Raw genomic sequence first — 24,715 nt, 5'->3', positions numbered from 1 at the left:
TGGAGCGATGTACGCTTCGGCCCATGCTGGCGAAAAGGCAAAAGACTGCATCAACCACTTTTTGCTAGCCTTTGCCACCTTGGGGGTGCCCCAGCAGATCAAGACAGACAATGGGCCCGCGTACACGTCCAACAAACTTCTTCAATTCTTTAATGAGTGGGGAGTTTCCCATATAACAGGAATCCCACACTCACCAACGGGGCAAGCAATCATCGAACGTGCCCACAGGACCCTGAAGTCGGTTCTAGCCCGACAGAGGGGCGGAAATGAAATTAATACCCCGCAGATGCGCCTCTGTAAGGCCTTGTTTACAATAAACTTCTTGAACGGCTCCTATGAAGAACCGATGCCTCCTATTTTTCGTCACTTCACCAGCGACAAACGCACCAAGCTGAAGGAACAACCGCCGGTGCTTGTGCGGGATCCGGAATCTTTAGCCATCCAGGGTCCTTTCCCCCTGGTCACGTGGGGTCGGGGCTATGCTTGTGTATCCACCCCGGCAGGACTAAAATGGATACCTAGTAAATGGGTAAAGCCCCACTTGGCCGGGAAGGGAGCAAAAGACCCCCAGGAGGAAGCAGAACTAAGTCACTTCGCCTCAAAGAAGGCAAAACCGGACTGGGCAGCGCTTCGAATGGCTGGCTGGAAAAGCCGGAAAAGAAAAAGAGCTAAGAACCCCTCCTTAGAAAAGATTGCCCCGGATTCTAACCTTTGCCTCTTGGCCTCACACAAGTTTCCCCCCATCCTAGGCTGAGTTCCTCTGAGTTCCCCAAGCCCTGTTAAGTTTTTCCTAATATGTTCTGTTCTTGTTGCAGATTTGCCCCCCGCCGAAGAGCCTGCCATGAATTCCACCCTGAAGCCATTCTACCTGCTTCTCTGGTCCGCGGCCCTCGCTGGAACCACCTTGAGCTGGATCGTCCCCCAACCGAAAGCAAACGTGTGGGTGACCCTGGCGAAGTCCCTGAAGCAAGAGGGACTGTGCTTGGGCATGGACAAGGCGGAGGACCCGATGTCGACATGCCTCATCGGGATTCCTTTGAAAAAGGGCGAGTTCCCTTTCTCAGGTAGTTACCGCTCATATCCTGACCCGGTGAGTTCTTGGGATGAGTGGGTCGACCACCACCTTCCGTCGGGGACGGTGGAGCCCCAAGAATTGGAACTATTGGGGTCCACCCAAGCGGAGCTGTGTGTTAAGTTCGACAGCCCGCGCCGGTACAGTCCAAAATTCCCGGAAGGCATGGAACATGAGTATGACGATCTATACCCCATGCCTTTCACCCACATCCATGTAAGTAAGAGGTACCGTGCTTCGGAGTGGTGCAACTTTACCGCTCCAAACCCCGCTCACTCGAACACTCACCCCAAGGTCTTGCCGAAAGGGATTTTCCTTATTTGCGGTAAGCATGCCTGGGCAGGAATCCCGGCTCGTCTGCGAGGAGGGCCATGCACCCTCGGGAGGCTGGTCACCTTGACCCCCGACAAGCAGCAATTGTTAAATTGGAAAAATTCAGCCAAATTGACACGCCAAAAGAGAGAAATCATTAATTTGGATGAAAATTGCAACGATACAATTGTGACCTGGCCCCGATCTAAGAGGATAGCTGCTTCGATTCTACTCCCGTGGGTTGCAGTTTACAAGGCCTTGGGTGACATTGAGAAACTAGAATGCTGGCTCGGGAGACACGCAAGGCTGACATCTGAAGCCCTGAGCCAGCTCCTCGCAGACGAGGAGGCGGTGAAACACGCGACTCTTCAGAACCGTGCTGCCATCGACTTCCTCCTCCTTGCCCATGGCCACGGGTGCGAGGACTTCGAGGGTCTGTGCTGCTTTAATTTTAGCACCCACGGCAGAAGCATCGCCTCTAAGATCCAGGAGATGCGGGACCAGATCGGAACTCTGAAAGCAGAGACTGAAACTTGGTGGGGACACCTCCTAAATAATTGGGGGCTCTCCGGGTGGGCGGCATCAGTTGTCAAGTCCATTCTTTGGGTTATTTTATGCCTTTTTCTCATTGCTATCGCCCTTGCTATTTTTAAGGCTTTGTTTGTTAGGTATATAACCTCTCTTTTATTTAAAAAGAAAGGGGGAGGTGTGATGGTGGCCTTGGCCTCCCTGGACCAGCCCAGCCCATGGGCTGAGCGGAAGACACCACCGCGGGCCTGAATGCCCCCTTCTCCGTGGCTGAGTGGTTGTGCCCGGGGCGTGGAAGTGGGCTCAGTCCCCTCCTTCCTTTCCCTCTTTTTGGTATGAGTTCTAGAATGTTCTCCTTTGTCTTGTGGTTCGTTGCTCCCCTGTTGGTTGCTTGTTTGTATCCTCCCACCCCCTATGACTCCTGACTGCACGGCGCTCTTGCCAATTATGTACCCTTAACACCCCATTGGCTCCCCTTGTTATCTCCACCCCACTTCTGCTCCCTTTAAAAACCCCTGCCCTGAGAGGTTCGGGGCCATTTTGTTGAGGTCCATCCTCCCCCCCTACGTTCGCCCTTCAATATATCTCCTTTTGCCTCAACGAAACGGACTGCCTCTCTTTCTGCCCGCGAGCCGGCTCTCGGTCGCCCTTGCCACCGGCAGGACTCCGCCTCTCCGGCACTGCCTTCCGGCAGTTGTCCCCCGCCTCTCCGGACTTGGCCTGCAGGAAAGGCCCACGCGCAGCAACACAGACATTTAAAGACAATTAATACACAGCTTTTCTTATTAGAACCCACATACTTTCAAGAATGCAACAAGATTTTCATGCTCTCTCTGCATCCAATACATCCTTCACTAACTTCAGTGATGAGTTCAACTCCCCACACTTGAGGAAGCCACTCACCCTATAGAGGTGGTGATTCAGTGACCTTCTCTTCATTAACTCTACTCTCCTTCCTGAGTTCTTCAACAAAATAGGATACCTTGGAAAAGTGCTCATTAAACCAGATTTTAATATGTTTTCTTATTTTCCTTCTGTGAATTAAGGTATAGTTTTCATTTCAGATACAATCCAAACCTACTGAAAAATGAGTCACATACAAATAAATGAACTGCATTACTTCATTTTGCTGGCCCTCAAAGAAAAGGGCACAAATGTGTGGTGCTTCTTGCTCCTACATGATTTAAGTTCATAACAGCATTAATGTGGAAGTGAGGAATGCTTTTACGTGGGCTCTTTATGCAATGAGCACAGCCACTGCAAAAGCTCCCATGCATCCTTCCAGCCATACAGCCAAGCCAGCAAGGCTCTACTATCCAAGCACTGGCCTTTATCTTAATGAAAGCTTCTCACTCCATCAATTTGTATGGATACCTGTTTTCTTTTATACTTTGCAGACATTTACCAGGAGCATATTTAAGAAAGAGTAGCTTATTTCACATAGGATGAAACACGCTTCAAGTCATATATCTAGAAATAAAAGTGCAGTGGAAGTAAGCTGCAGCTCATTGCTGCAGACTGCTGAAAGTGTTCCATTTCCCCAAAGAAAATATTACTAGATTGAGTTTCTACTCCCTCATTTAGCCATGTGTCATGATAGACCAATAGTATTTTGCTGTCATCTTTATTTATTCTGTTCCTTTTGTCCCCTTAACTTTTTCCTTGCAAAACCAGTCTGCAGTCAGTTTAATTGCAAAATCATGTATAAAAATACATGGGGTTGGGTTTTTTTTCATTTTAAGAATATTTGCATTCACATTGAAAATCCTCTCAAAGTTGAAGATGGACAAAAAGCACTGCAAAGTCCTTTGACAAAATGTACACATTTCTCTGCGTGAATAGTATGCATTTTTTTGTGTATTGACTACATACTCAATGCCAAAATATGTTGTACCTCCACAGAACTAGGCTCTTAATGCTAAAAAATCCTGAGATACTGGGGTCAATTTCATTCTTTTCTGAGAAACTACATTCTGGTCCTGATACCTTCATAAGAGCCATAAAATAAAGTCCACAAGTTTTGTTCTAAATCTTCAGACTGGTGGCAAAGTAACAACCAAAATTCAACCCCCTTTATCTGCCCACTCTCCTTCCACTCCCCCCATGATTTTTTTTCCTCACAAGGTTTATACTCATAGCACAAGAGATTCTTTATGAAGTCAGAGCACTGTATTAATATCCATATGCTGCCAAACTTCATATCAGGACAAAAAAAAATTAAGACATTTATGCTAATTAACATTTATAAGATTCATTTTGTTATTTATTTTCATCAAGGATATCTACACAATTAACTGTTCTCACTTACCCCTTCAATGAAGTAGTTACAATTTTGGTTCAAATAGGCTCTTTGAGAAGTTTCTAGTACTTCCAGGTGAAATCAAAACAAAACTGAAAATTAAATATATATATATTAGTATTCTTCCATTTTTCTGTACATGAAAATTTTAATTATTTTAGAATTATTAAAGTGCTTACCTTTCAGTGTCTTGAAACCTTAATTAGATCCTTAGTCCATGATGTATACTGCTTATCTGACAAATAAAGACACTACTCTGTGTGGAAGACATTTCTATAATACAGGAGCTTTCTAATTAAATTGAAGTTGTGGCTTATGCAGAATTATCTTTCTGGGAAATAATGCTATAAATTAATTTATTATTTCAGTGCAAACAGAAATGAAATGCAACTTCTTTTATCAGGCACATTTTTAAATTCCATTTTACCCTTCAATTATTTCTAACAGAGACCTTGACTTGGAATCTCTGTCAGCTACATACATAAAGAAAAAAACTCTGTATTGTTAGGACTAGATAGAAGAAATCTATATTATTAAGAATTGGGTGATAAGAAATGAAGAGACAGGAGTCAAACATGCAATGACCAAGGGAAAAAAACCTGAAATAAAACCACTTTTCACATTTAAAAAAGCTGTTTCTGGGTCTGAAAAAGTAGGTAAGTATCTTTGGTTCAGGAGCCAGACAGTATGATAAATTGTGCAACAAAATCTTCTGCTAGGAGAAAAACAGCCTTGACCCACTCAAAAGTAGAGATGGAAAGAAAGCTCTTTCCCATGTCACAAAACTACTTGTTTTTATTATTTCTTTTTCCCACAACAGAAAACCCAGAATGCTTTCAACAAGAGAAAGATAAGAGCAGGCAAGTGAGCTGTGTCATACTGTTCTGTAGTCTGATGTGGAGGGTATTGGGCTTGGGAGGTCTAAATAAATTTCTTGGCAGGCCAATATCCCAAAGTGAGCAGCACAAGCCTGCTGCAGGACACTCCTCTCAATCTGTCCTAACAGAGCAGACCCGTGCGAGGGATTAACTATTCACCAGAGCATTGCTCGTTTCATCTCCTTGATGCCTTCCAGAGCTACCCCACACAAAAGAATCACTCTTGCTCAGAGGAAGCTATGTAGGTCATGAGAGGACCTAATTTAAGTTCCTGGTCTGAATAAAAAATACAGCTGATTAAAACCAGGGAGTCGCTGAAGTTTCCCAGATCCCAAATGGATGTCTTAATGGCCATGCTTTTCGCCACTTGGAAAAATACATTTTTCTCTCTTACAAGTCAGAATTTTCAGTTACCCCCCCCGTATGAACATAAGAGATGAGTTTTTGTTCTAATCTTGTCTATAAGCAGGAGCAGTTGCACATTTCTTAAATTAACAGTCCTCTCTACTGGCCAAGGCTCCAGGAAGTAAGCCCGAATTTTCATCTCAAAGGCCAGCTCTGGACATCAAAATCTTGACTAGTGAATGCTTTGGCAAGAATGGTAAACCTCCCTTGCTATGAAAAACTAGTATTTTTCAGTGACGTTTTCCTTCAGTAATATCCCGAGCTGGAAAACCTTTTTTTCTTTCAAGTAAATAATTCCATTATTTTCTTCTGATCATACTTACCCTGAGTGTCTCTGATGCTGTGCTGTTATTTGATTACTATAGAGAATGACGCAAAAACATTTTCACTAAGAAATCCATAGGAACATGTTCTTGCAGCAACAGAATGATCAGAAGGGAAGCCAAGACAAGGGAATAGTATTGATTCTGTACCATTTCTAGTTCACACCAGTTCTTACCTATTTTATACGCATCAGAACTTGCACTACATATATCACCCAATATTCCACCATGCAGTGAGTTAAACACGCTCCAAGGGAATACAATACAAATAAATAACTTTCCTAGAGAAAACATAAGTCAGGAGAAGTCACATTTTTAAAAATTCCATTCCTGTAAGCTAATAAAACATGTAAGGTTTTGCTATTTGCCACTTCTTTGTCATCTTGCAGATCATTGTCTTGCATGCATTTTCTTTTAAAACTCAGCATCAAAATTTTATCTGCCTCTAGAAAATTCCATCTTCCTTGTTATGCTAATTTTGACAGCCCCTGCTAAAAAAGAGACAAAACTTTTTAACTTACATGATCTATATACTTTATATGTAAATAAAAAGTTACAAAAGTATTCATACTTGCTGAGAATTCTATTAAAAGAGCAAAAAGTGTCAAATCATTTGAATAAAGAAAATACTTTGAGCATACTAGCTGAAAGCTGGAGAGGTGAACACACATTGCCAATGTGCCGTACAAGTCCATGGTATACAGTTACACACAGTTCAAAATCTGACATACACAAACCAATCACCAAAGTCAGATTGTTCACTCACACAGACTTCATCAGAAACACCAACAAACACGCCTTTTCTTAGACACACTATTTCTCCACCTACAATCACTCTAGGCTGCAGTCACATACATTACTGATTTGTTCCTGAGTCCTTTTCAGTCTTTGTAACTCGGGCGTATCGGTCACAATACTGAACCCTCTTCCTTTGCTTTCTTCAAAGTCTCTTTTGTATTTTACCTACAGAATAGAAAATACAGAAGAACAGGGTTGTTTTCATTTTCCACAATGTGCCCCTAGCAATTTAGTAATTTTTTTTACTGTAAATAAAGCACGTGTAAAAGGCTTTCAGCCTTTAAAGGAGAAGCCTGCCTTCATCCACTAAGAGTGATAGGCAGCAACTGGGCAGAATTCCCCAGTGCCCAAGCAGCTGCCTCCTCCAGGGGTGCCATAAGCTCACCTCCACAAATACTGCAGCTGTGGAAATATCACTCTCCATGGTCATTTCATTCTCAGAGCAGTTACCACAGAACTACAGTACTTATTCTTACATGAAGAAAACTACCTATAACTAAATCTGGAGGTCTTCTAACACACAGCTTTACATTTCATCCTCTCTTAATGATGATTCTACCAGTCTCTTTCCAGGCTGAAACATAAATTATGCGTTAAAAAAATACTGCATTAAAAAAGTATTTAAAATATCATGAAGTCAAGCACTGGTAGGTTATAGAATGGCTGCCTGTACAAGCATAATTAGTCCCTCTTGCACATATACATTCAGATACTGTCTTTAATCAGGTACTCATATATTATCTTTTGACAAGGCCCCCTGTTTTATTGTGTACACAGCAGAGATAGTTCCATACGAAGTTGTATCCTTTTTTTGGACCAGACTACTCAAATCCTACCATCAGAGTAGGAATATTAGTTTCCTCAGGAGCTTTTATACAACTCTCATCACAGCTATTAATTAATCTTCAAAATGCATACTGGGAAGTGGGCATGGCAATACTCACACTACTAGGGCAACCTGTAAACTGAGGTAAAATAAGCTGAATTTCCTGAAATGTACAGGGGTCTCAGGATGTTCACTCTCAGATACCTAACAGTGCAATAAGTTCTTGGTTATCTTATTAACAGTGGAACAGGCTTGGGTTACTTGTACACATAGCCAGTATTTCTACAAATCAGTCTTGGGGATCTCAGTTTCAACATAAAGAAACAAGATGAAATCTTCAAAATCTTAAGTCACTGTTGAGCAACAGACAAAACTCTGCAGTGACAACAGAGTCAGGACCCATGTCTCCACAGACGGATTCATCTATCTTACCCGTAACAACTTCCTTTTACTTCCTATACCCCCTGCTCTACTCACTACACACATCCAGATTTTGCAACACCTGGGCCAGCAGTAGCACAGACAAAGCAGGATTCTCCTTCACACAGCTGACAACCAGATAACGTCCAGCCAAAATTCAAGGCTGGCTAAGGTTTATTTCACAGACAAGCACTTAATCTTGTAATAGTGATGCACAGGAAGAAATACCCCTAAATCACAAAAGTTAAGATTGACAATGCTCTAGGACATAGTTTGTCCTCCCCATCCTAAACCTTAATCAGTATGTTAATAAAATTGCTTTTTCTTTAATCTAGCTCACACATAAACCCACCAAACAAATCCTTGAGACAGAGCAGCAAATGATCCCATCAACAAATTACCATTTTTCCCGCGTTCCAGTTTTAGAGCTGGCTGTAGATTTCACACAAGAATAACATATTCATGCCAGCCTGAGACAAAGGAAACAGAGCCTTCCACTCAGGCTTTTGAGCAAACCATGGGCTGATTGGCCCATGCCTTTCTGTTCACCTCCCCCAGGTTCAACCCCTCTGAAACTTTCCTTCCATTTGACTGCCATACTCCAGGTGTCACTTTGTCTCATTTTGAGTTTCTAAACTATCTAGTCCATCTCTCCACAGCTTCTTATTAAATCCCTTTATCCAAGGCACTCCAATATTCATTGCCTATTATCTCTCTTCTCCCAAACGGCTCTCCATCTTCACACTGACTCTCAGAGGCTTCCTTAAACATACTGGGTGGACATACTACGCCAAGACTGCCAGGAAAGAGGTCTTAGGAGTATCTCTGAACTTTCTACATCTGAAGTTAGACAAAACTTTATCAACATTGGACAGATTTCCATGGCCAAGGACACGTAACTAATATTGAAAGATTCTCATTTCAGCAAGCTTCGACTCCTCAGCCCTAAATGCTGAGACAACTGAACTGTTCAACAACTTGGTTGAAGTCAAATGCTCAAAACAAACAAACCAACAAACGACCTGTCAATAATTCCAAGTAAGGGAATAGTCTCAGCCTTGGAAACTGCTGAGTATTTTGCACAAAAATTCCAAATTTGGCCTGAGGCAGGTAGCTGACATGGAAATGTTCAGCCTTACTGCTTGAAGTTTACCAGAATTATGAGCAAGAGAACACATCTTAGAAATGTGTTCAGCCCTGCCTAAAAGAGAGACTACCTATTGTTAGAAAGAGCATTTCCTGTTATTAGTTCCAAATGTACTAGCCATTAACTTCAAGTGACCTTTATTCATCTTACAAAGGAACAGAAGAAGAAGGGAGGGAGGGAACTAGATAGTTTTAACTTAAAATTATTTTAATCCCTCAGTCAGATAAAAAGGGCTCCTACTCTCTATTGAAAAATCACTTCACAGGAATAAGGTTAACTACAGCTCCCAGAGCAGCTACCTTGAAACCTTAACCTTACATTTACAAAGGTAAATTATTTAAAATAGTGGCAGAGTTAATATATGCATTATTTGATTTTGCTTCAAAATGTAGATTTGAGTTAGAAAAATAGCAAAGAAATTTAAGGTTTCATGAAGAACACAGCTCTGTGAAATGCAGCCCACTAAAACTCCTAGTTAGCATAAGTTCAAAAGAAAAAATACCTCTGTTTCCAGAAAATGTCGTATAATAACACTGTCATCAGTCATTTAAAGCTGAAAAGAATATTCTGTGTAGGAGCTGTAAACATCACTATAACAAATCATTTAAATGTACACCAGGTCTGTCCAGGATGGAGTTAACTTTCTTCCTAGCAGCCCTTGTGCTTTGTATTTGTACCCAGAACAGTGCTGATAACACACCAGTGTTTTGGGTATTGCTGAGCAGTGCTCACACAGCATCATCCCAAACATCACCCCCATAGGCTGGGGGTGCATGAGGGTTGGGAGGTGACACAGCCAGGACAAAGGAATATTCCATATCTTAAAACATCATGCTTAACAAAAGGAAAAGGGGAGAGGGGACATGAGTGATTAAGGCAGTCTTCTGAAGCAACCACTATGTGTACCAAAACCCTACTTCCAGGAAGCAGCTTGGACATTGCCTGCTGATGGCAAGAGGAGAATAAATCTTTCTTTTGCTTTGTTTCTGGGTGGAACCCTTGCATTTTCCCAAAAACCTTGACACACAAGGGTTTTCTTTTCCTATTTTCTGCCTCTGTCCCGCTGAGGAGAGGGAACGAGAGAGTAGCTTGGTGGGCACCAAGCAGATTGGCAGCTAGCCAAGGTCAACCCATCACAAACTGAAACGCTCAAAATTTTGTTTTGAAATGGAAACGTATAATCCCTAATGACTGAATCATAAATGCAGTCATTTCCTACAAAGATGATGTTTAGTAACTCCTCAACAAAATCCCAGCCAGTGGCTCATAATGCTTTGCACTGGTTCCAAAATGCAGAGCAGTGTCACAGATGCAGAGCACCCTCAGTGGTGTCTGACCTGAAAAATTGATCTTCTGAGAGACAATGTGTGGCATAAACATTAGAAATCAAACTGTAATAAATCACCATAAATGAAAAGGTTTTAAGTGAAAATACTTCATGAGAAGTAATTCTGCACAAACCCACAGTGGAAGGACTAAGTGATCCAACAGATCTTTCACAAATGAAACTTCTCAGATTTGTGACATTAGCACGAGATCTTTGAGAGACCTAAAGACCAGATGGTGTAAATCCATTCACAAGATCAGCATGAAGCAGCCAGAGCGTCCATTCTATGCTGAAGGACAGAGGGTCCATCGTATTCTCTACATAAAATACTGTGCTGGAGAAAATGCTGCTCACATTTTTTTTGCAGGTAGACTTGGCACTTTGGCAGCACAGCCACCTATTAGGATAACAAGATTAATTTTTCCTGGAAAAAATACTCCAAAAATATAGACGGAGGATAAAAGATTGATTATACTCTTGGGGGTTTTGGCACCTACCCTTAGTCCAGCCTCATTTGCAATGCCAGAAGTACATATCAGTTGAACAAACACCATAGGAGTCCAAAAACACCAAAAAAAAAAAAAAAATAAATAAAAGCAGAGAAAAAATTCCATGTGATGGATTATCATGATCTTCTCATCACTGGAGAGCTGTGAATAACGCTGACCTCAGAAACACTATTCATTCCATCTGCACCACAAAAAGATACTCAGCCACTACAGAGCAGGTATTAATTCCCCAAAAGCTACGGCAGTGTTAAAACTAGTTTCCTGTACAGTCCCTTCTTCACTTTCTCATACAGACTGGGTGGCTGTGTGATTAAATCGCCTTCCTTATTCTGACACACTGCATAGCCCCACAGATTGTGGCATCATCCTGTCCCATGTCCAGCAAGGAAGGGGTAAGCAGGTAGCATGAGAAGATGGGACCCTTCACACCCACATTTGCTCTGAGAGGAGGGTTCACAGACCTACAGTCTTTACCACACCTTGAATATGTATGAATTTGTTTCGGTATGCTCTGTTTGAGGCTTGCCCAGAGCCATCTGCTCCTTCTGTGCCCAGCACACACAGCTACTTCCCAAAGGTCACCATCTGCTAATACACTGGTTTTTACAGACTGGCAAGATATCCTCTGTCACACTCCAGGTCCTAGAGGTACATCTTGGCAAAGATGCCTTTCTTTGGATCTGCTTCTTCCACAGAGCATATAATCTGTTAATTTTGACTCAATTTATCTTACTTCTTACAAAATTAATGACAAGACAGAGATAAAATTTACTCTGTAAATTAGGTTTTTCTGAACATGACTACAACAAATAACAGGTAAATAAAATTTAAAGAACAATTCTAGACAAAACTCAGTAAGACTTCTTTATAGTTGACTAATCCTCTTAGGGAGGATTCCAGACACTGATGTATCAGAAAAAGCCAGGTTTCAGTCTTCATGGCATAGTTTGTCTTCTAACACTGCCCACAGCTCTACATCCCACTAATCTTCTGCTCATATTAGAGGTACATTTAAGTCCCATAGAAGACCCAACAAAGGTACCCAAGAATTGCTTCTCCTAATGCCAGTAAAACATGGTCTTCCCACCATCACTTAATTAGAACTATTATACACAGTAAATTTAAACAGGAATAAAGGAATTGAGAATGGCATATATGGCAGACCAAACTGCCCTCAAAATTTGAATAGGAGCTGGAAGCTCTAGGTTGGGTATTCCTTAGGGAAGTCAAGGAGCCACGGACTCCTAAAAGGCCACTGATGAGCAAGTTTTGCTGTAACAGGAGACTGTAGGGTTACAGATTTCATTACTTTTGTCAGGTAAAGAAAACCAAAAATTCCCCAAGAATGAAGTTTGTGATTTTTTCAAATGGTCTTTAGAATGCATATTTTAGAGCCATATTTTAGGTCTTTTCCCTTTTATTATAGGAAGAAAAATCAATTTTCCCAATTCATAGCTCTGAAGCATTCATCATAATCATTGAAACTTTCTGAGAGAGGAAAGTTTCTCATTCAACGATGATGCAAAACTGAAAGCATTAATACTCCAACACAATAAAAACTCTTTGCAGTTATATGGAGTAAAAATTTCAAGTACCATAGCTATCATTAAATATTCTGTCTTTCTACATACCTCATTCAAACACTGGGCAAGTCTGTCTGTGCAACCCTGTGAAGTACAGCCTCAGCAAGTCTCTAACCATCTGTAAATCTCTGCAATGCAATTTCCTGAAGATTTTAGCAGGGAACTACTTCTAAATAACAGAAATCTTGGAATCCACATCAGAACAGTTAAAATGTTGGATGGGGGAAAATTAAAATATATAAATAGCAGCTCTGGAGAGAATGTCTCTACAATGTGGTCTGTTTATACTGAGGATGATGCAAGTGGCTCAGAGAAAATGCATGGGCAAAAGCATTCCATACCCTAGGATGTGCAGGGACAGGAAATTGGAGGCACTGAGAGATCAACAATTTCAGAATGAGAAAAATATGGGAGTCCTCCATTTGGATGTATGACAGCAGCATGTGAACAGTAGCTGGGATCCAAGTAAAATTATGACTGAAGAGAGTTGCAATCTGACACTGTTTCAACAGGCTTAGGTCCAAACAAGTCAACTAGGCTTCAGTCCATCAAAAATCACTTCCACTGAAACTACGTAGGTGCTTCTGCCCAAGAAATTATTTTTACACTACTAAGTATGCTTTCAAGTGCCTTGCACCTTGTTTTGCTACTGGGAAAAGTGGTAGTCAGTGAGATTCCATCCTTTTCTATTAAAATGTAACATTAATGTTTTCCAAAGGCTGCACACGCAGAGAAAAAGACATAGAGAACGGGCCACTCTCAAAACAAGCTGATTTTTCTCCCATGTCTTCTGATGATTATCATCCATTCAACTTGAGCAACAAACTTTACCCCCACATTTTAGAAGCACTAAACAAATTAGGTGCAGAGCTGCAGCTGAAATACGAGGTTGCAACCTTCATGACAGAGACACAGTGTCATATCTTCTGTCCACTCCCTACCCCTGGGTATATGCTGTGTTTGAACTACTTTATCTCCAAGGAACAGAAGTCTGGGGAGGTGAAGGATTACTTACTCTACCACAACAGAAAGAGATCTGACTTTACCATATCTCATCTCCAGGCAAAAAATGAAAGGTTGATATATATAATCCAAATGCAGCCTGATAAATTACCACAAATTTTAATAATACCCTCTAAAATGAAACCACTAACAGCAAAGTTCTCCAAACATAACTATAATTATCAGACTTAGTGGGGTATGAAGGGGGGGGGTGTAGGGAAGAAAACACATTTAAATGTCTCATGTATAGACTTGCTAAATCCTGGAATATGGCTTTTATCTCCAGGATCTGAACTAAACATATAGTGCCTTTCTTGCTGTTTTCATCAGCACGAAAGAGAATGGCCAGGCAACCACCAGGAAAACTACAAACTCGTGAGATGTGTACTCTGAAGGAAGTATGCAGTAAATCACAAGCATGTGAGCTGCTATATGCCTACGCTCCACGGTGGACAGAAAATACGCCGCTGCTGCTTGGCTGAGGCACCAAGACTGAGCTAGCAAGTCCTGCTGAGAAGCAGGATGTGTTAGCTCGGGCTCAGCGCCACACAAACCATGGCCAGGCAGCCTGTAGTTGGCTCACAGCACTAGCAGAGCTCAGAGGAATCTGCCCACTGGGTACCAGAAAGATACAACATACAAATGCACATCCACACAAAAGACAGGCAGCTACAGCTATTCTGGGGGGATAAAAAAGAAACAGCAAACAACCCCATCCCTGCAAAGCCCCTGCAAGTAAAACCTCACAAAAGGTACCTGATAAATATTCCAAGTAACACAAGGTTCATATTGATCCAAAGAGTGTAGAATATTCACACAAAGAATCAAGCCAAGAACTGAATTTAAAAATATGGCATGGCATGTAGAGAAGATTAACCACAGAAGGGATGTAAAGAAGACTGACCTCAGAAAATTGTAATACAGACGAAGGGCATGAGTGGTAGTCATGTGCTACAAAACGTAACCAAAACAAACACTAATGGACAACAGAAGGCAGCACATGACATGTAAAGAAAAAATACCTGTAAAACTTTAATGAACAACTGCCAAAAAAATCAGGAAATGTTCACTGCTGTAGCAGAAGAAAGAAGCTGAAATGAGTCCAACTGAGAGCCATCAGAATGCAGCCCAGAACAAAGTGCAGAGGAAAAAGAATTGAAAAATCTAGATTTGAGCAATGCAGATGTGAAGGCACACAGGAGTCACAGGAAATAATGGGACACTGTGCAATTACACCCTCTGGCCTCTTGTAACAGCCTAGCAAGCTGGGAGTCTCTCATTCAGACACCATGCAGCTGGCACCTTATATACCACTCACACTAATAACCATCCTCTTGCCTCATTCCTCTACCTCTCCTCTTGTTTATTTCCATGGCAAAGAAACACATCTCTTATTCCACGGAGTTAACAGATCATTTGACTTAAGGTGTTCTTGTGGAACCTCCTTAGAACTGTTTGTTGTGCCACTTATGGCTCATTTCTTGAAAACTGATACACCAAATGGGAGCCTGCAGTGCAACCCTTGTTGCAAAATCCATGCCCATTGCACACAGCCTGTGCCCCCTTGGCCACATTAATTATGGATGTCTCATGTAGTCACTTCCTCCGTCTCTGTACAACCAAGGGAAGGGGACAGGGACTACCTATTATTTCCACTTAACTGTAAGAAATTTTTTTCTGCCTTCCAAGTTATCTTTTTGCCACTCAGCAATGAAGATAAAGCCAAAGCTATTGAAGGCACCATGAAGGTAGCACAGGGCTCTACAAGGAACTTCCTTTTCAAAAGTTGGAGTGAAAAAGGGAAAAAAATATGAAAGTCCATAAAATCAACTTCCAGTTAATACATACTTCTTGGCACCCTGAGATTAGTCTTAGTTAAACTCTAGCCAGAACATGATAGTAAAACCCGTTTTTCCAAGACTAAATTCCCTATTTTGTTCTTCATTTTAAAGCTAGAAGAAAAAGAATGTGAATGCAAAATGATACATATAAGAAAGGTAATTTCATACTAGAAAATACAGAGTGGACAGTACAGCCTTTTATGTTTAAATTTTCATTCATTTTCAACTCTGAATGTCAGGTAGGTCTGAATGTCTTAATGAATTTCAGCTGCAGAGGGAAAAGACACAGAAAATTTTTTTTTCCCAACTAAAATTCCAAAAATTATCATAAGACAGATGCTCATAAAGATAATTGAATCCCAGATGTTTGTAAAGAAAATGTAATCCCTCCAAATGTTAATATTTGGAGATGCCCATTAGCTGAATCACTTAGAGGGAATAATTTCTTATAAAATTCAGTATGTAGGCAACCTCTTATAAACACAAATCTAATATTTACATCATCAGCCTCTCAAATAATATGATAACAACAAGCAGAGTGGAAGTGTTAAACAGAAAAGTCGTGCAATTTCAAAATTACAGCCACACGAACTGAGATCAGAAGATGCCAAAGTCATCAGAGCTGCAACCTGGTTCTGTCCTTTTTTAACAAATCCTGATGCTCGAATCATCTGAGTATACAATTTCCAACACCTCCAAATTGCTTGCCTTTACTCCTAGAAAATGCTTGCATTGGTAAATCTACCTCATTCACGAAGAGGATACAGACTCACCACTCCAGAGTCCCCATGCTCATTGGGAATTGGATCCCAGTACTGCCACAACTCATGGGAAAAGAGATACAGGTTGTCCTAGGCTCTTGACACTACAGGACCCAAGGGATGCATAGGAAATAATCTTAGCCACATACTCAAGGTGACAGTCCTACAGAGAGAACAGGGTAACTTGGGGGCTAGTTTTGCAGTGTTGATGTTAACAGGGAAGTTACTCCACCCCATCTGTCAGTTATCTAAGTAAAATGGGCAATAAAAATATACCCAGTTCCCTCACCCTGCCCCCCTATCTCAAAACCATTTGTTGCTTAGACTCTCATTTTTACAGCCTTAAACTGAGATCAAACAATTAAATCATCCTCCAAGCCTGGCCTTCAATTTTAGGATCTTCTTTGGGTACCTCAGCTAAAGCTTGTTACAGTTAACAGGAAAATTCTATGTTCAGTTTATCCTTTAATACCATTATCGCAGGGAATTCTTCAGATGGTGACACCTGGCCAAAAGCAAAGGTCTTGCTGAACAAAAGGCAGAACCTCATCAACCAACTGACTTTAACAGGGAGTGGAGAGAAAAGACCTTTTTAGAGAACTTGGCTCATCCTGAAGAAGATACTTAAAACATTTTTTAAAACACTGTATTTAAAACATCTTAAAATTACTTTAAAATGTAAAAATACTACTTAAAACTACCTTAAAAACCTTTAGGTATCTTGAGAAGATATCCACATATATCTTAAAAAATATGTAGAAAGTCAGGTGAAATTAACTCTATCCAGAGCTCCAACACTCCCCATTGCGTTGTCTGTACATCTCCTGTGATGCTGTATTCATGTGAGCTACTTCAAAACAATTTCATGACCAGTTTCCTAAATCTTCAGAATTCTAGAGCTGCACATGCCAGTATTGAGTCTGGAGTGGAATCCATTTTCAGACACAGAAACTACCAGCTGCATACAGCAGTGGTTTTTAAATTGAGAGCTGAATCACCAGATTTTCTCAAACTGTGCCTGTAGAGCAATATGTAAAAACCAACTAAAAGAGTGGTTATTTATGATGTGCAAAGGAACGAGAAGGGCAAGTTACCCTTTAAATACATCCATTATTCATTCCTACTGAATACACATGACTTCTGCTTCAAACAGCGAGGGATATGTTGTGAGAGATGCCCTTCTAATACAAACAAGGCAGGAATGTTAGTACCAGAAGGTTCCCTGCAGGCTAAAAAGTGACAGTTGGCTGGGTTAGGATCACAGCAAAAAGTGGGGTGTAGCAGCAGGGCCTACTTACAGAGAAAAAAAGTGTAAAGAAAAGAAAGGGTCCACAAATTTGAGGGATTAGTCCAGAAATTAACTGAGAAGTGTTTGAGAAAAAAAAAAAAAAAAACAAACTGCTTCAGAGAATGAAGACCAGGCATCCCGAAGGAGCAGATAGGGGCTGTACTTTCCTTTTTTTTATCAGAGATGTGAGCTAGCAATAATGAGCAAGCAGGAGGGGAGGGAGGGAAGAGAAAGAGGAGAGCAGTTGCAAATCACCCCAGCTGTAAAAACTGCTCCCTTTGTTAAATGGCCCTTAGTGAGTGGAGAGAAGGTGAGAATTTAAAGAAGGGTCTTTGTTATTTAAATACAATCCCATGCTGCTTTTTCAAAACTTCCTGAGACATGTATAATGAAAGCAACTATTTTTCAGTCCCAAGCCACAGGCTTGGGGTTTGGGGTTGGGTTTTTTTCCTTGACTGACCAGGGAAAACTAGGAAAGAAATCATTGCCTCTTATAAAAGAGACAAATGGCATTCCTGTATCTGATACATCCTACCTTCTGGTTCCTTTTAAAGTTTCGAAAACATTACACAGATGAGCTTTATCACTACTGTAAAGTCTTCCACTTGTGAAACACAATCTTCCACTTGTGATTCTGCTAATTTTGATTCTGCAAACTTTATCAGAACTTTCAATGCTGTTTATTTTTCTTTCTCACCTCAAATAAGAAGGAACTTATCCCTCCCAGTACAACCTAATCTTTTTCTTTTAGGAGCGGGAGAGAAGTGACAGAGATAGTGTCACAATAGTGATACAAACTCTATGTGACATTTGTATGCAACAAAATAGACTGGAACACTATGTCAAAAAACCTCTGAAAAATGCTAATTTTCTCAGATATGACATGGTTTGCATATAATTTAGATTTCTGTATCTCAAAGGAAAAAGTATGAGCCTACATTCAGCCAGCATGCTATATCCCCTTTTCAATACCTCTGGAAACATCATATCCTACAGGTAAGATGCAAGATGTGAGATTTTGGTCTGCCCTGTCCACTTCTCCTGAGCAAGGAGGTATATTCCACAGAAAGCAAATACAGCTTCTGTGAGTAATAACACAGCCAGCCTGTACAAATCAAACAAGCTGAATAAAAGAAGCATTTAAATGCCCTGAAATGTTCATTGATTGCAGAGCATTTCATCCAATGCCTACAGTACCTTCACATGCAGGCATAATAAGAAAAGAACCCAACTTGTGGCAATTGCACAATGTGCCTTCTAACATACTTATTTGAATTACAGAGATTAGAAACAAGTTTCCCAGATTTCAAACAATGATTGTCTTTTTCCTTGACAACATTTAGTATTTTCTGCTGTGGGGAAAAGTAGCAGTAAGTTCAATCTTTAGACCTCCTGTCATTCACAATTCACAGACTTTGAGAAGTGGTAAATATTGAAAAATTAGTTCTAGTATAATACAGAAAAGAAGTTCAAAGACAAACACTCTTTCTTCACAATGAAAAAACCAAGAGAAGCAACATCCTTGTCACTCCATGAATCTACCTCTGTAGAGCACATTTGAATCATTATGTCTGGCTGCTTAAACAGACCATATAGGAGTAACTCTGGGCAGGCATTTCAAGGGCATTATTTCCGCCACAATATTGTTTCTACATTATTTTCCTAGTACAAAGCTTAAACAGACATAATTCCTGCCTGATGGAAAGATATGAAGGAGTATTTTCTATTTTCCAAAGCATGGGAAATTTTGAAGGGAGACCACTGTTATATTTTCCCTGAAAGAACTACTGCTGAACTGGTGTGTGTGTGCTGTAATGGGACTGTGTCCAACGTACTGTAACCAGCAGGAACAAGGACTTCTCAAAACCCAGTTTCACCTGCAGTCATTTTTTAAAGGGTCTGCTCTACACAACAGCTTGCAGCCATCTAGGGAGACCATGTCAGCAGGTAGACAACCAGTGGTAGAGCAATAATGAAGCTCAAAACCTATCAAAGAGAGGACGTCTATCTTTTCTAATGCCTGTAGAACACCCTGGAAACATGTACATAAATAAGAGGAAAGTGAGCAAAGAAATAGAGACACCATATGTTCAGCACAAGACAGAGGGATCCGGAAAGAAAGTTCAGTGCTGTCACAACCACTGTCAGACAACAGCAAGAGGAAAGGAATTACAAGAAATTAGTAGATGTAGGTACATTGTACACACAGCATTAGAGACAGCTATTTGTTACACTGCTGAATGCCAAACTTATTATAGCTTTCATTTTCTCATCTGTTTACAGCCTTCTCCTGATTCTTACAGATGGAGTATAAGTTCTTTTCCGGCAGACACAGGTTTTTTTGTGTTGAATTTGTATGGCTCCTAGCAAAGCACTCTAGAACTAGAGCCATTAGACACTGCAATAATCTGGGTATTTGCTGAGAGCTGGCATAGTGGCAGCTGTTCACTCTGCCATAATTCCACCAGGCTGTTCAGCTGGACACCTATAGTCACTGAGCCACAGCACCCAGGGATTCATGTCAGTGTTATTCAAGGTCCTTGGGGTCTACAAACCAGCAGGATCCAGAGTATCAGCTACAAAGGCAGAGGAAGGAAGAAGATGCAGAGGAGAGGCAGCAGCTAAGTGAGGAGTTACACTCCACTCCCTGACCCAGACCTGTGTCAATATGGTGTGTTAACGCTGCTTGTCTCGGAGATGTATCAATACTGACACAGGCACTGCCTATACCAGACTTTTGAGGAGTGTGAGAAGCACACACTCAAGCAGCTCGTCTGTCACTGCGCACATGGTGTGGCTCACATTGGCATACGGCACTGGCATGGGGAACAGAGCGTGGATGTATTTCGTACCGGAGAAAAAATATTTTTGGTTAGCTTAGTGTAACTTCTGCTGCTCTGAGCAAACTGTGTGCTGTGAGTGCACTATTGTATCCTCAGTCGATGGTCATGTCAGTCCCAGCTCACACTGTCACAGCCCTGATAGGGGCTCAGATCAGATCAACAGGGCATCCATCAGATGGCAAGCCACAGGCTGCGAATCCGAAACGCCCCGCTCGGCAGGGTGGCTCTTCATTTGTTTGCGACACACTAGTAATAGCCCAAGATGGAGAGAAGCTCCTGTAGCACTCCTGAAGATTAACCCTGTTAGATTCTGCTTGCAATGGGAGCTCCTTGTCCCACCCTGGCAGTGCTGGTGGCTGCAGAGGTGATGGAGCAAGCAGTGGTCAGGACGGACCTTCACCTTCAGCCTCAGAGTCTCCTCACTGGAGCAAAGTCTGCAAACCATGAGCATGAGAGTCAGGAGTGTGGAGCTCCAGTGGGACACCCAAGTGGTACAACAGAAAGAGAGTGTGAGATGCAGTCGTCAGAGAAAAATAACAGAAAGGAATAAAATTTCAAGGATAAATTTAAGGGGATTTGGGATATTTGTCTGGCTGCATGCAAGAATCCTTGGGACCCTCAGAAAATCTTGGATCTGTCTCAGTAATTTTCAAAAGAAAAATGGAGGGGAAAATATATTTGGCAGTGCAAGAATACCAGGTGGCTTCACTGTTTGGCAACCATCTGGTCTCAGTTTTCTCTTTGTTAGTAGCACCAGCATCAAATGAGACAGAAATAGAAAATGTTAACTATTAAAATATACATAATTAGACAAATAAAAGCCACCATCAAGCAAAGGGAATCCAGCAAATGGATAGCAGTGTGAAACACATGGCAAAACATTTAAAAGAAAAAATCTAAAGGCACAGCCATCCTGAATTATAACTACATTGCAGTTAATAAAATGTTTGTAATACTGCACAAGAATTATGATATTTTTGCTCATGGTTTCTCATCATCCTCCCCTCCAGCTCCTCCACACATCATACAGTAGAAGAGCTGCACAAGCAGCCAGAAATGTTCAGATTACAAAGAAGGCAACTCAGCACAGAAGAATACAACTAGAGGAAGGAGGGAAACAGCAGCAGTGCCAGAGCTGTAGGTGACTACAAAGGAGCAATACAGAGGCTCACATTTATTGATCTGTGATTTAAAATTAAACTTAAAAGCAGCCGTAGTTGAATTTCACATAGAACTTTTTTGTCAAAGATATCAGTAAATGCACATAGACTTTAAGACTTCTGTGAAGTGCCATTTCTTCAAGGTGGTGGTTATTGACCCAAATGAAGATCAGTTATTTAAAACATGAAGCATATGCATGGCTAATTTTTCAGACGGAAGGAGAGGAAGAACTATCTGCAAGTTGATTTGCCTCCATGTAAAACCTTATTTGCTCACATGCAGTAGGTAATTACATGATGATGTTGCCTTTGCACGTTACTAATATTCTAAATTTGCAGGAAGAGTTTAAGACTTTGTCGCAAGTTTTTCCTTTTCTATTTTAGAACTGAAATAAACCACCAAGTAGAAACAGAAAAGTAACAACTATAGCAAACAAATCTAACTTGAAAGTTAAAGAAGAAAGGCAGTTCAGCAACCAGAGACCTCCTGGCCTCTGCCACTTGACTTCATGGTCTTATTCCAGCTGTCAGAGAAAACAATAGATGAAAACACAGTGAGAAGATTGAATATTCTAAAAAAATGCAACAAGCTCCCATAAATGCCAACATGTACAATGTAATCATTTCCATCAAAGAATAGCTTCTATTAATCATGGTATATGTGCAGAAACTTATTATCACAATCACTTTGTGCACTGATTAAATATGACTCTGACACAAGATAACTCTTGACAAGTATCTTGATTTTCTAATTATTTCTTTTTATTAACTTTTTAACAGCACTGTATGGGGAAAATTGCTTTGCCCATTTCCACCTGCCAGCTAAATTTTTGGCAAATACTTTATCCTCTGAAATTATTAATTACAGGTAGATGCTAACTGAGGCTGTTATCAGTTCAGCCTAATAAGAGAAGTCCTGCTCAACATACATTGAAGGACACATGAGGCACAGAGTGAGAAAGAACCCATGAGAAACATGAGGAACCCCAGAAATACAGCAGTGTGGCCACTGGGCTGAATCCCCACAGCATCCATGGGGAATCCAGTTTAAACCTGGTAGTGAGGACTCTGCACAGCCACCTTTTACCAAAAGCACTAAGCGTTAATTAGAGCACTAGAGCCTCAATACCCTATGTACTCTGCTCAAATCATGACAAAAATAACAACACTGTGGAAACATGGGTTAACAGAAGATCAATGATCCTGCCTCTTCTCAGCTGCTCATCACTTTGCTAAGTGAGTAAACAAATCAAAATTACAGCACAGAAAATATGTGACAAAGTGATGAAATAGAAAGCACAGCAAAACAACTAAGAATTTTCTGAGAAAACATTGTTGGTATAATTATACACTTCAAACTAATATATTAAATTTTGTCTCCTTTTCTATTACTCTTTAACAATCAATATAAAAGAAATTCAAGTTTTAAGGGGGAAAATTAGACACAGATCTGTGTTGCCATAACTGATACTAAATACTTGAAGACTTAGAAGGCCCTATCTGAATTGTATTTTGGCAAGGATTTTGGTAACATGGAAATAATGAATACATATCAAAGATGGATTATTTTATAAAAACTCCAATCATGCAGACTTAATATCTTAGATTTTCTTGCTTCTGTTCTCTTTGATGTGATAACTGTTAAAAGCCTACATGTAAAAAAATTCTTTGCAAACTGTTTTCAAACTAGGGGCATGTCATTCTCTCAAAACTATTCAAGCCTGACATTGTGTTAAATGCTGAGAGTAGTATGTAAAGAAATCAGACAAGCTGAATTTCAGGAACAAAAATGTTTGAGTTATTGCAAACGTATTTGTTACCAAGATCCAGAGTGTTACTACTGTGTTTTGGGTTAGGAAAGCCATTCTCAACTAGCTGAGTATTGCTTTTTTTAAATGCCAGCAAGTATTTCTATCACAGTTCATCATGCTCATCTACAGCAGTCTCTGTCTCTTTAAGGGTAAAATGTATGAAATTAATTTTTTTTAGATTTATCTATAAATCAACATAAAGCTGGCAATTTTGACTAGGAAGTCAGGAAATCAGCTCAGTAAATACGGTAAACTGTTCATAATTTCCGTCATTAAGTGTAATATATAGTAGTGACTGTCCACATAAACCATTGCAGATGTCATAAACCAGGCTGAATAACCAGCCTGACAGTGCAACAGTTTTCTGTAACATTTCCCACATTTTAACCTTACATTTAGAAACAAACAAATTCAAGAAACTGTACCAGGTGGTGAAAGGAAAACACAAACAGATCATGTTCTGTTTTTATTTGAAAAGGGAAGGTGGTGATCAAGCATCTTGTACTTTAGAGTTCTCCAAGTCCTTGCCTACTAATTAAATTCAGACACTGACCAGTGACACATTTCAGTTTGACCTCAGCCACCTAATGCTCTGAAAAGAATGTACAGGGAAAAAGGTCAAACAAATTCCAACTTACTTTTAACTACAGCCTGAAATCCTCTGTGAACTCCACACCACATCTTGCCTCTCTAAATGTCAAAAAAAAGCTTCAGCAGAGCCCAGAGAAACAAAATCTTTCCCATGAACCTTTTTATGATTCCTCCAGCTCACACCAAAGCAATTCCGTGACTCCAGTAATTACATACGCATCTCACAACCAGAAAAAGACTCAGTAAGCAAAACAGGACACTATTCTTTCCCTTCAAAAAAAAAAGCAAAAATTACCCAAGCACAGTATATATTATCGACTCCAAAGTGATATACAGCCCTTAAAGTTAGCGCTGATTTTATTGAGAGTTCCATAACTAAATCCACATAAATCTGACTTTTAGGTCAGCCCGTTTCTTTTACCATAGCGCGATGGAAGTGCCAGGTGCAATTCTAGCTGATTCAGCTGGAATTTCTGCCAGGAATTCAAGGGAGTGTACACGGCTACAGATGCTCAACCACATTTTGAATGGATGCAGTGTATGCTTTTCACGTGCTTAAGCTGCTCTGCCAGCCAGTGCAACGGAGACGGTGCCACAATCCCAAACTCACGCTTCCTGCTTCAAAGCAAATACTGCCAGATGTGCTACCTCCATCCATACTGGGATGCACAGGAACTCTAGATGAGGTTGAGAAAGGCTTCTCAGACCCCTGCTGAGCCATCAGTCACATTATTAGCTGACTCTCAATGTGGAGAAAGCAGAAGGCAGGAGCAGAGTTTGTTCCGGGATACCTTTTTGCAACTCGTTCAGAAATACCATCTATTTATTATTTTTAATTTACTGAAAACAATATGGGCACATGGTAAAAGCCACGCATAAGAATGATAACTATTTTTGTAATTCACTTATACAATTCTACATCCTAAATGTAGGGGTTAGAAATACACATGCAATGCTTGGTCTTCCTTTATCAAGTGGCAGAGAGCACTGC

The 24,715-nt window shown here is 40.7% G+C and overlaps 1 protein-coding gene across 3 annotated transcripts in view; it reads right to left on the bottom strand.

The window, feature by feature from the left end:
- Positions 1 to 24,715, bottom strand: part of NEBL (nebulette) — a 252,787-nt gene that overhangs the window by 136,612 nt on the left and 91,460 nt on the right. For 2 of the 3 annotated variants that reach the window (XM_085050564.1, XM_085050563.1), the window contains exon 4: positions 6,673 to 6,780. In XM_085050564.1, the coding sequence (XP_084906690.1) occupies positions 6,673 to 6,780 (108 nt within the window). Of the gene's footprint in view, positions 1 to 4,220; positions 4,356 to 6,672; positions 6,781 to 24,715 lie in introns of those variants that run through there. The other variant, XM_085050561.1, reaches the window with a different exon arrangement.

This window comes from Lichenostomus cassidix, chromosome 2 (genome assembly GCF_008360975.1).
Source record: "Lichenostomus cassidix isolate B80296 chromosome 2, HeHo_3.0, whole genome shotgun sequence".
Classification (NCBI taxonomy): Eukaryota; Metazoa; Chordata; class Aves; order Passeriformes; family Meliphagidae; genus Lichenostomus; species Lichenostomus cassidix.
This window is presented reverse-complemented; position numbering and strand designations above follow the sequence as displayed.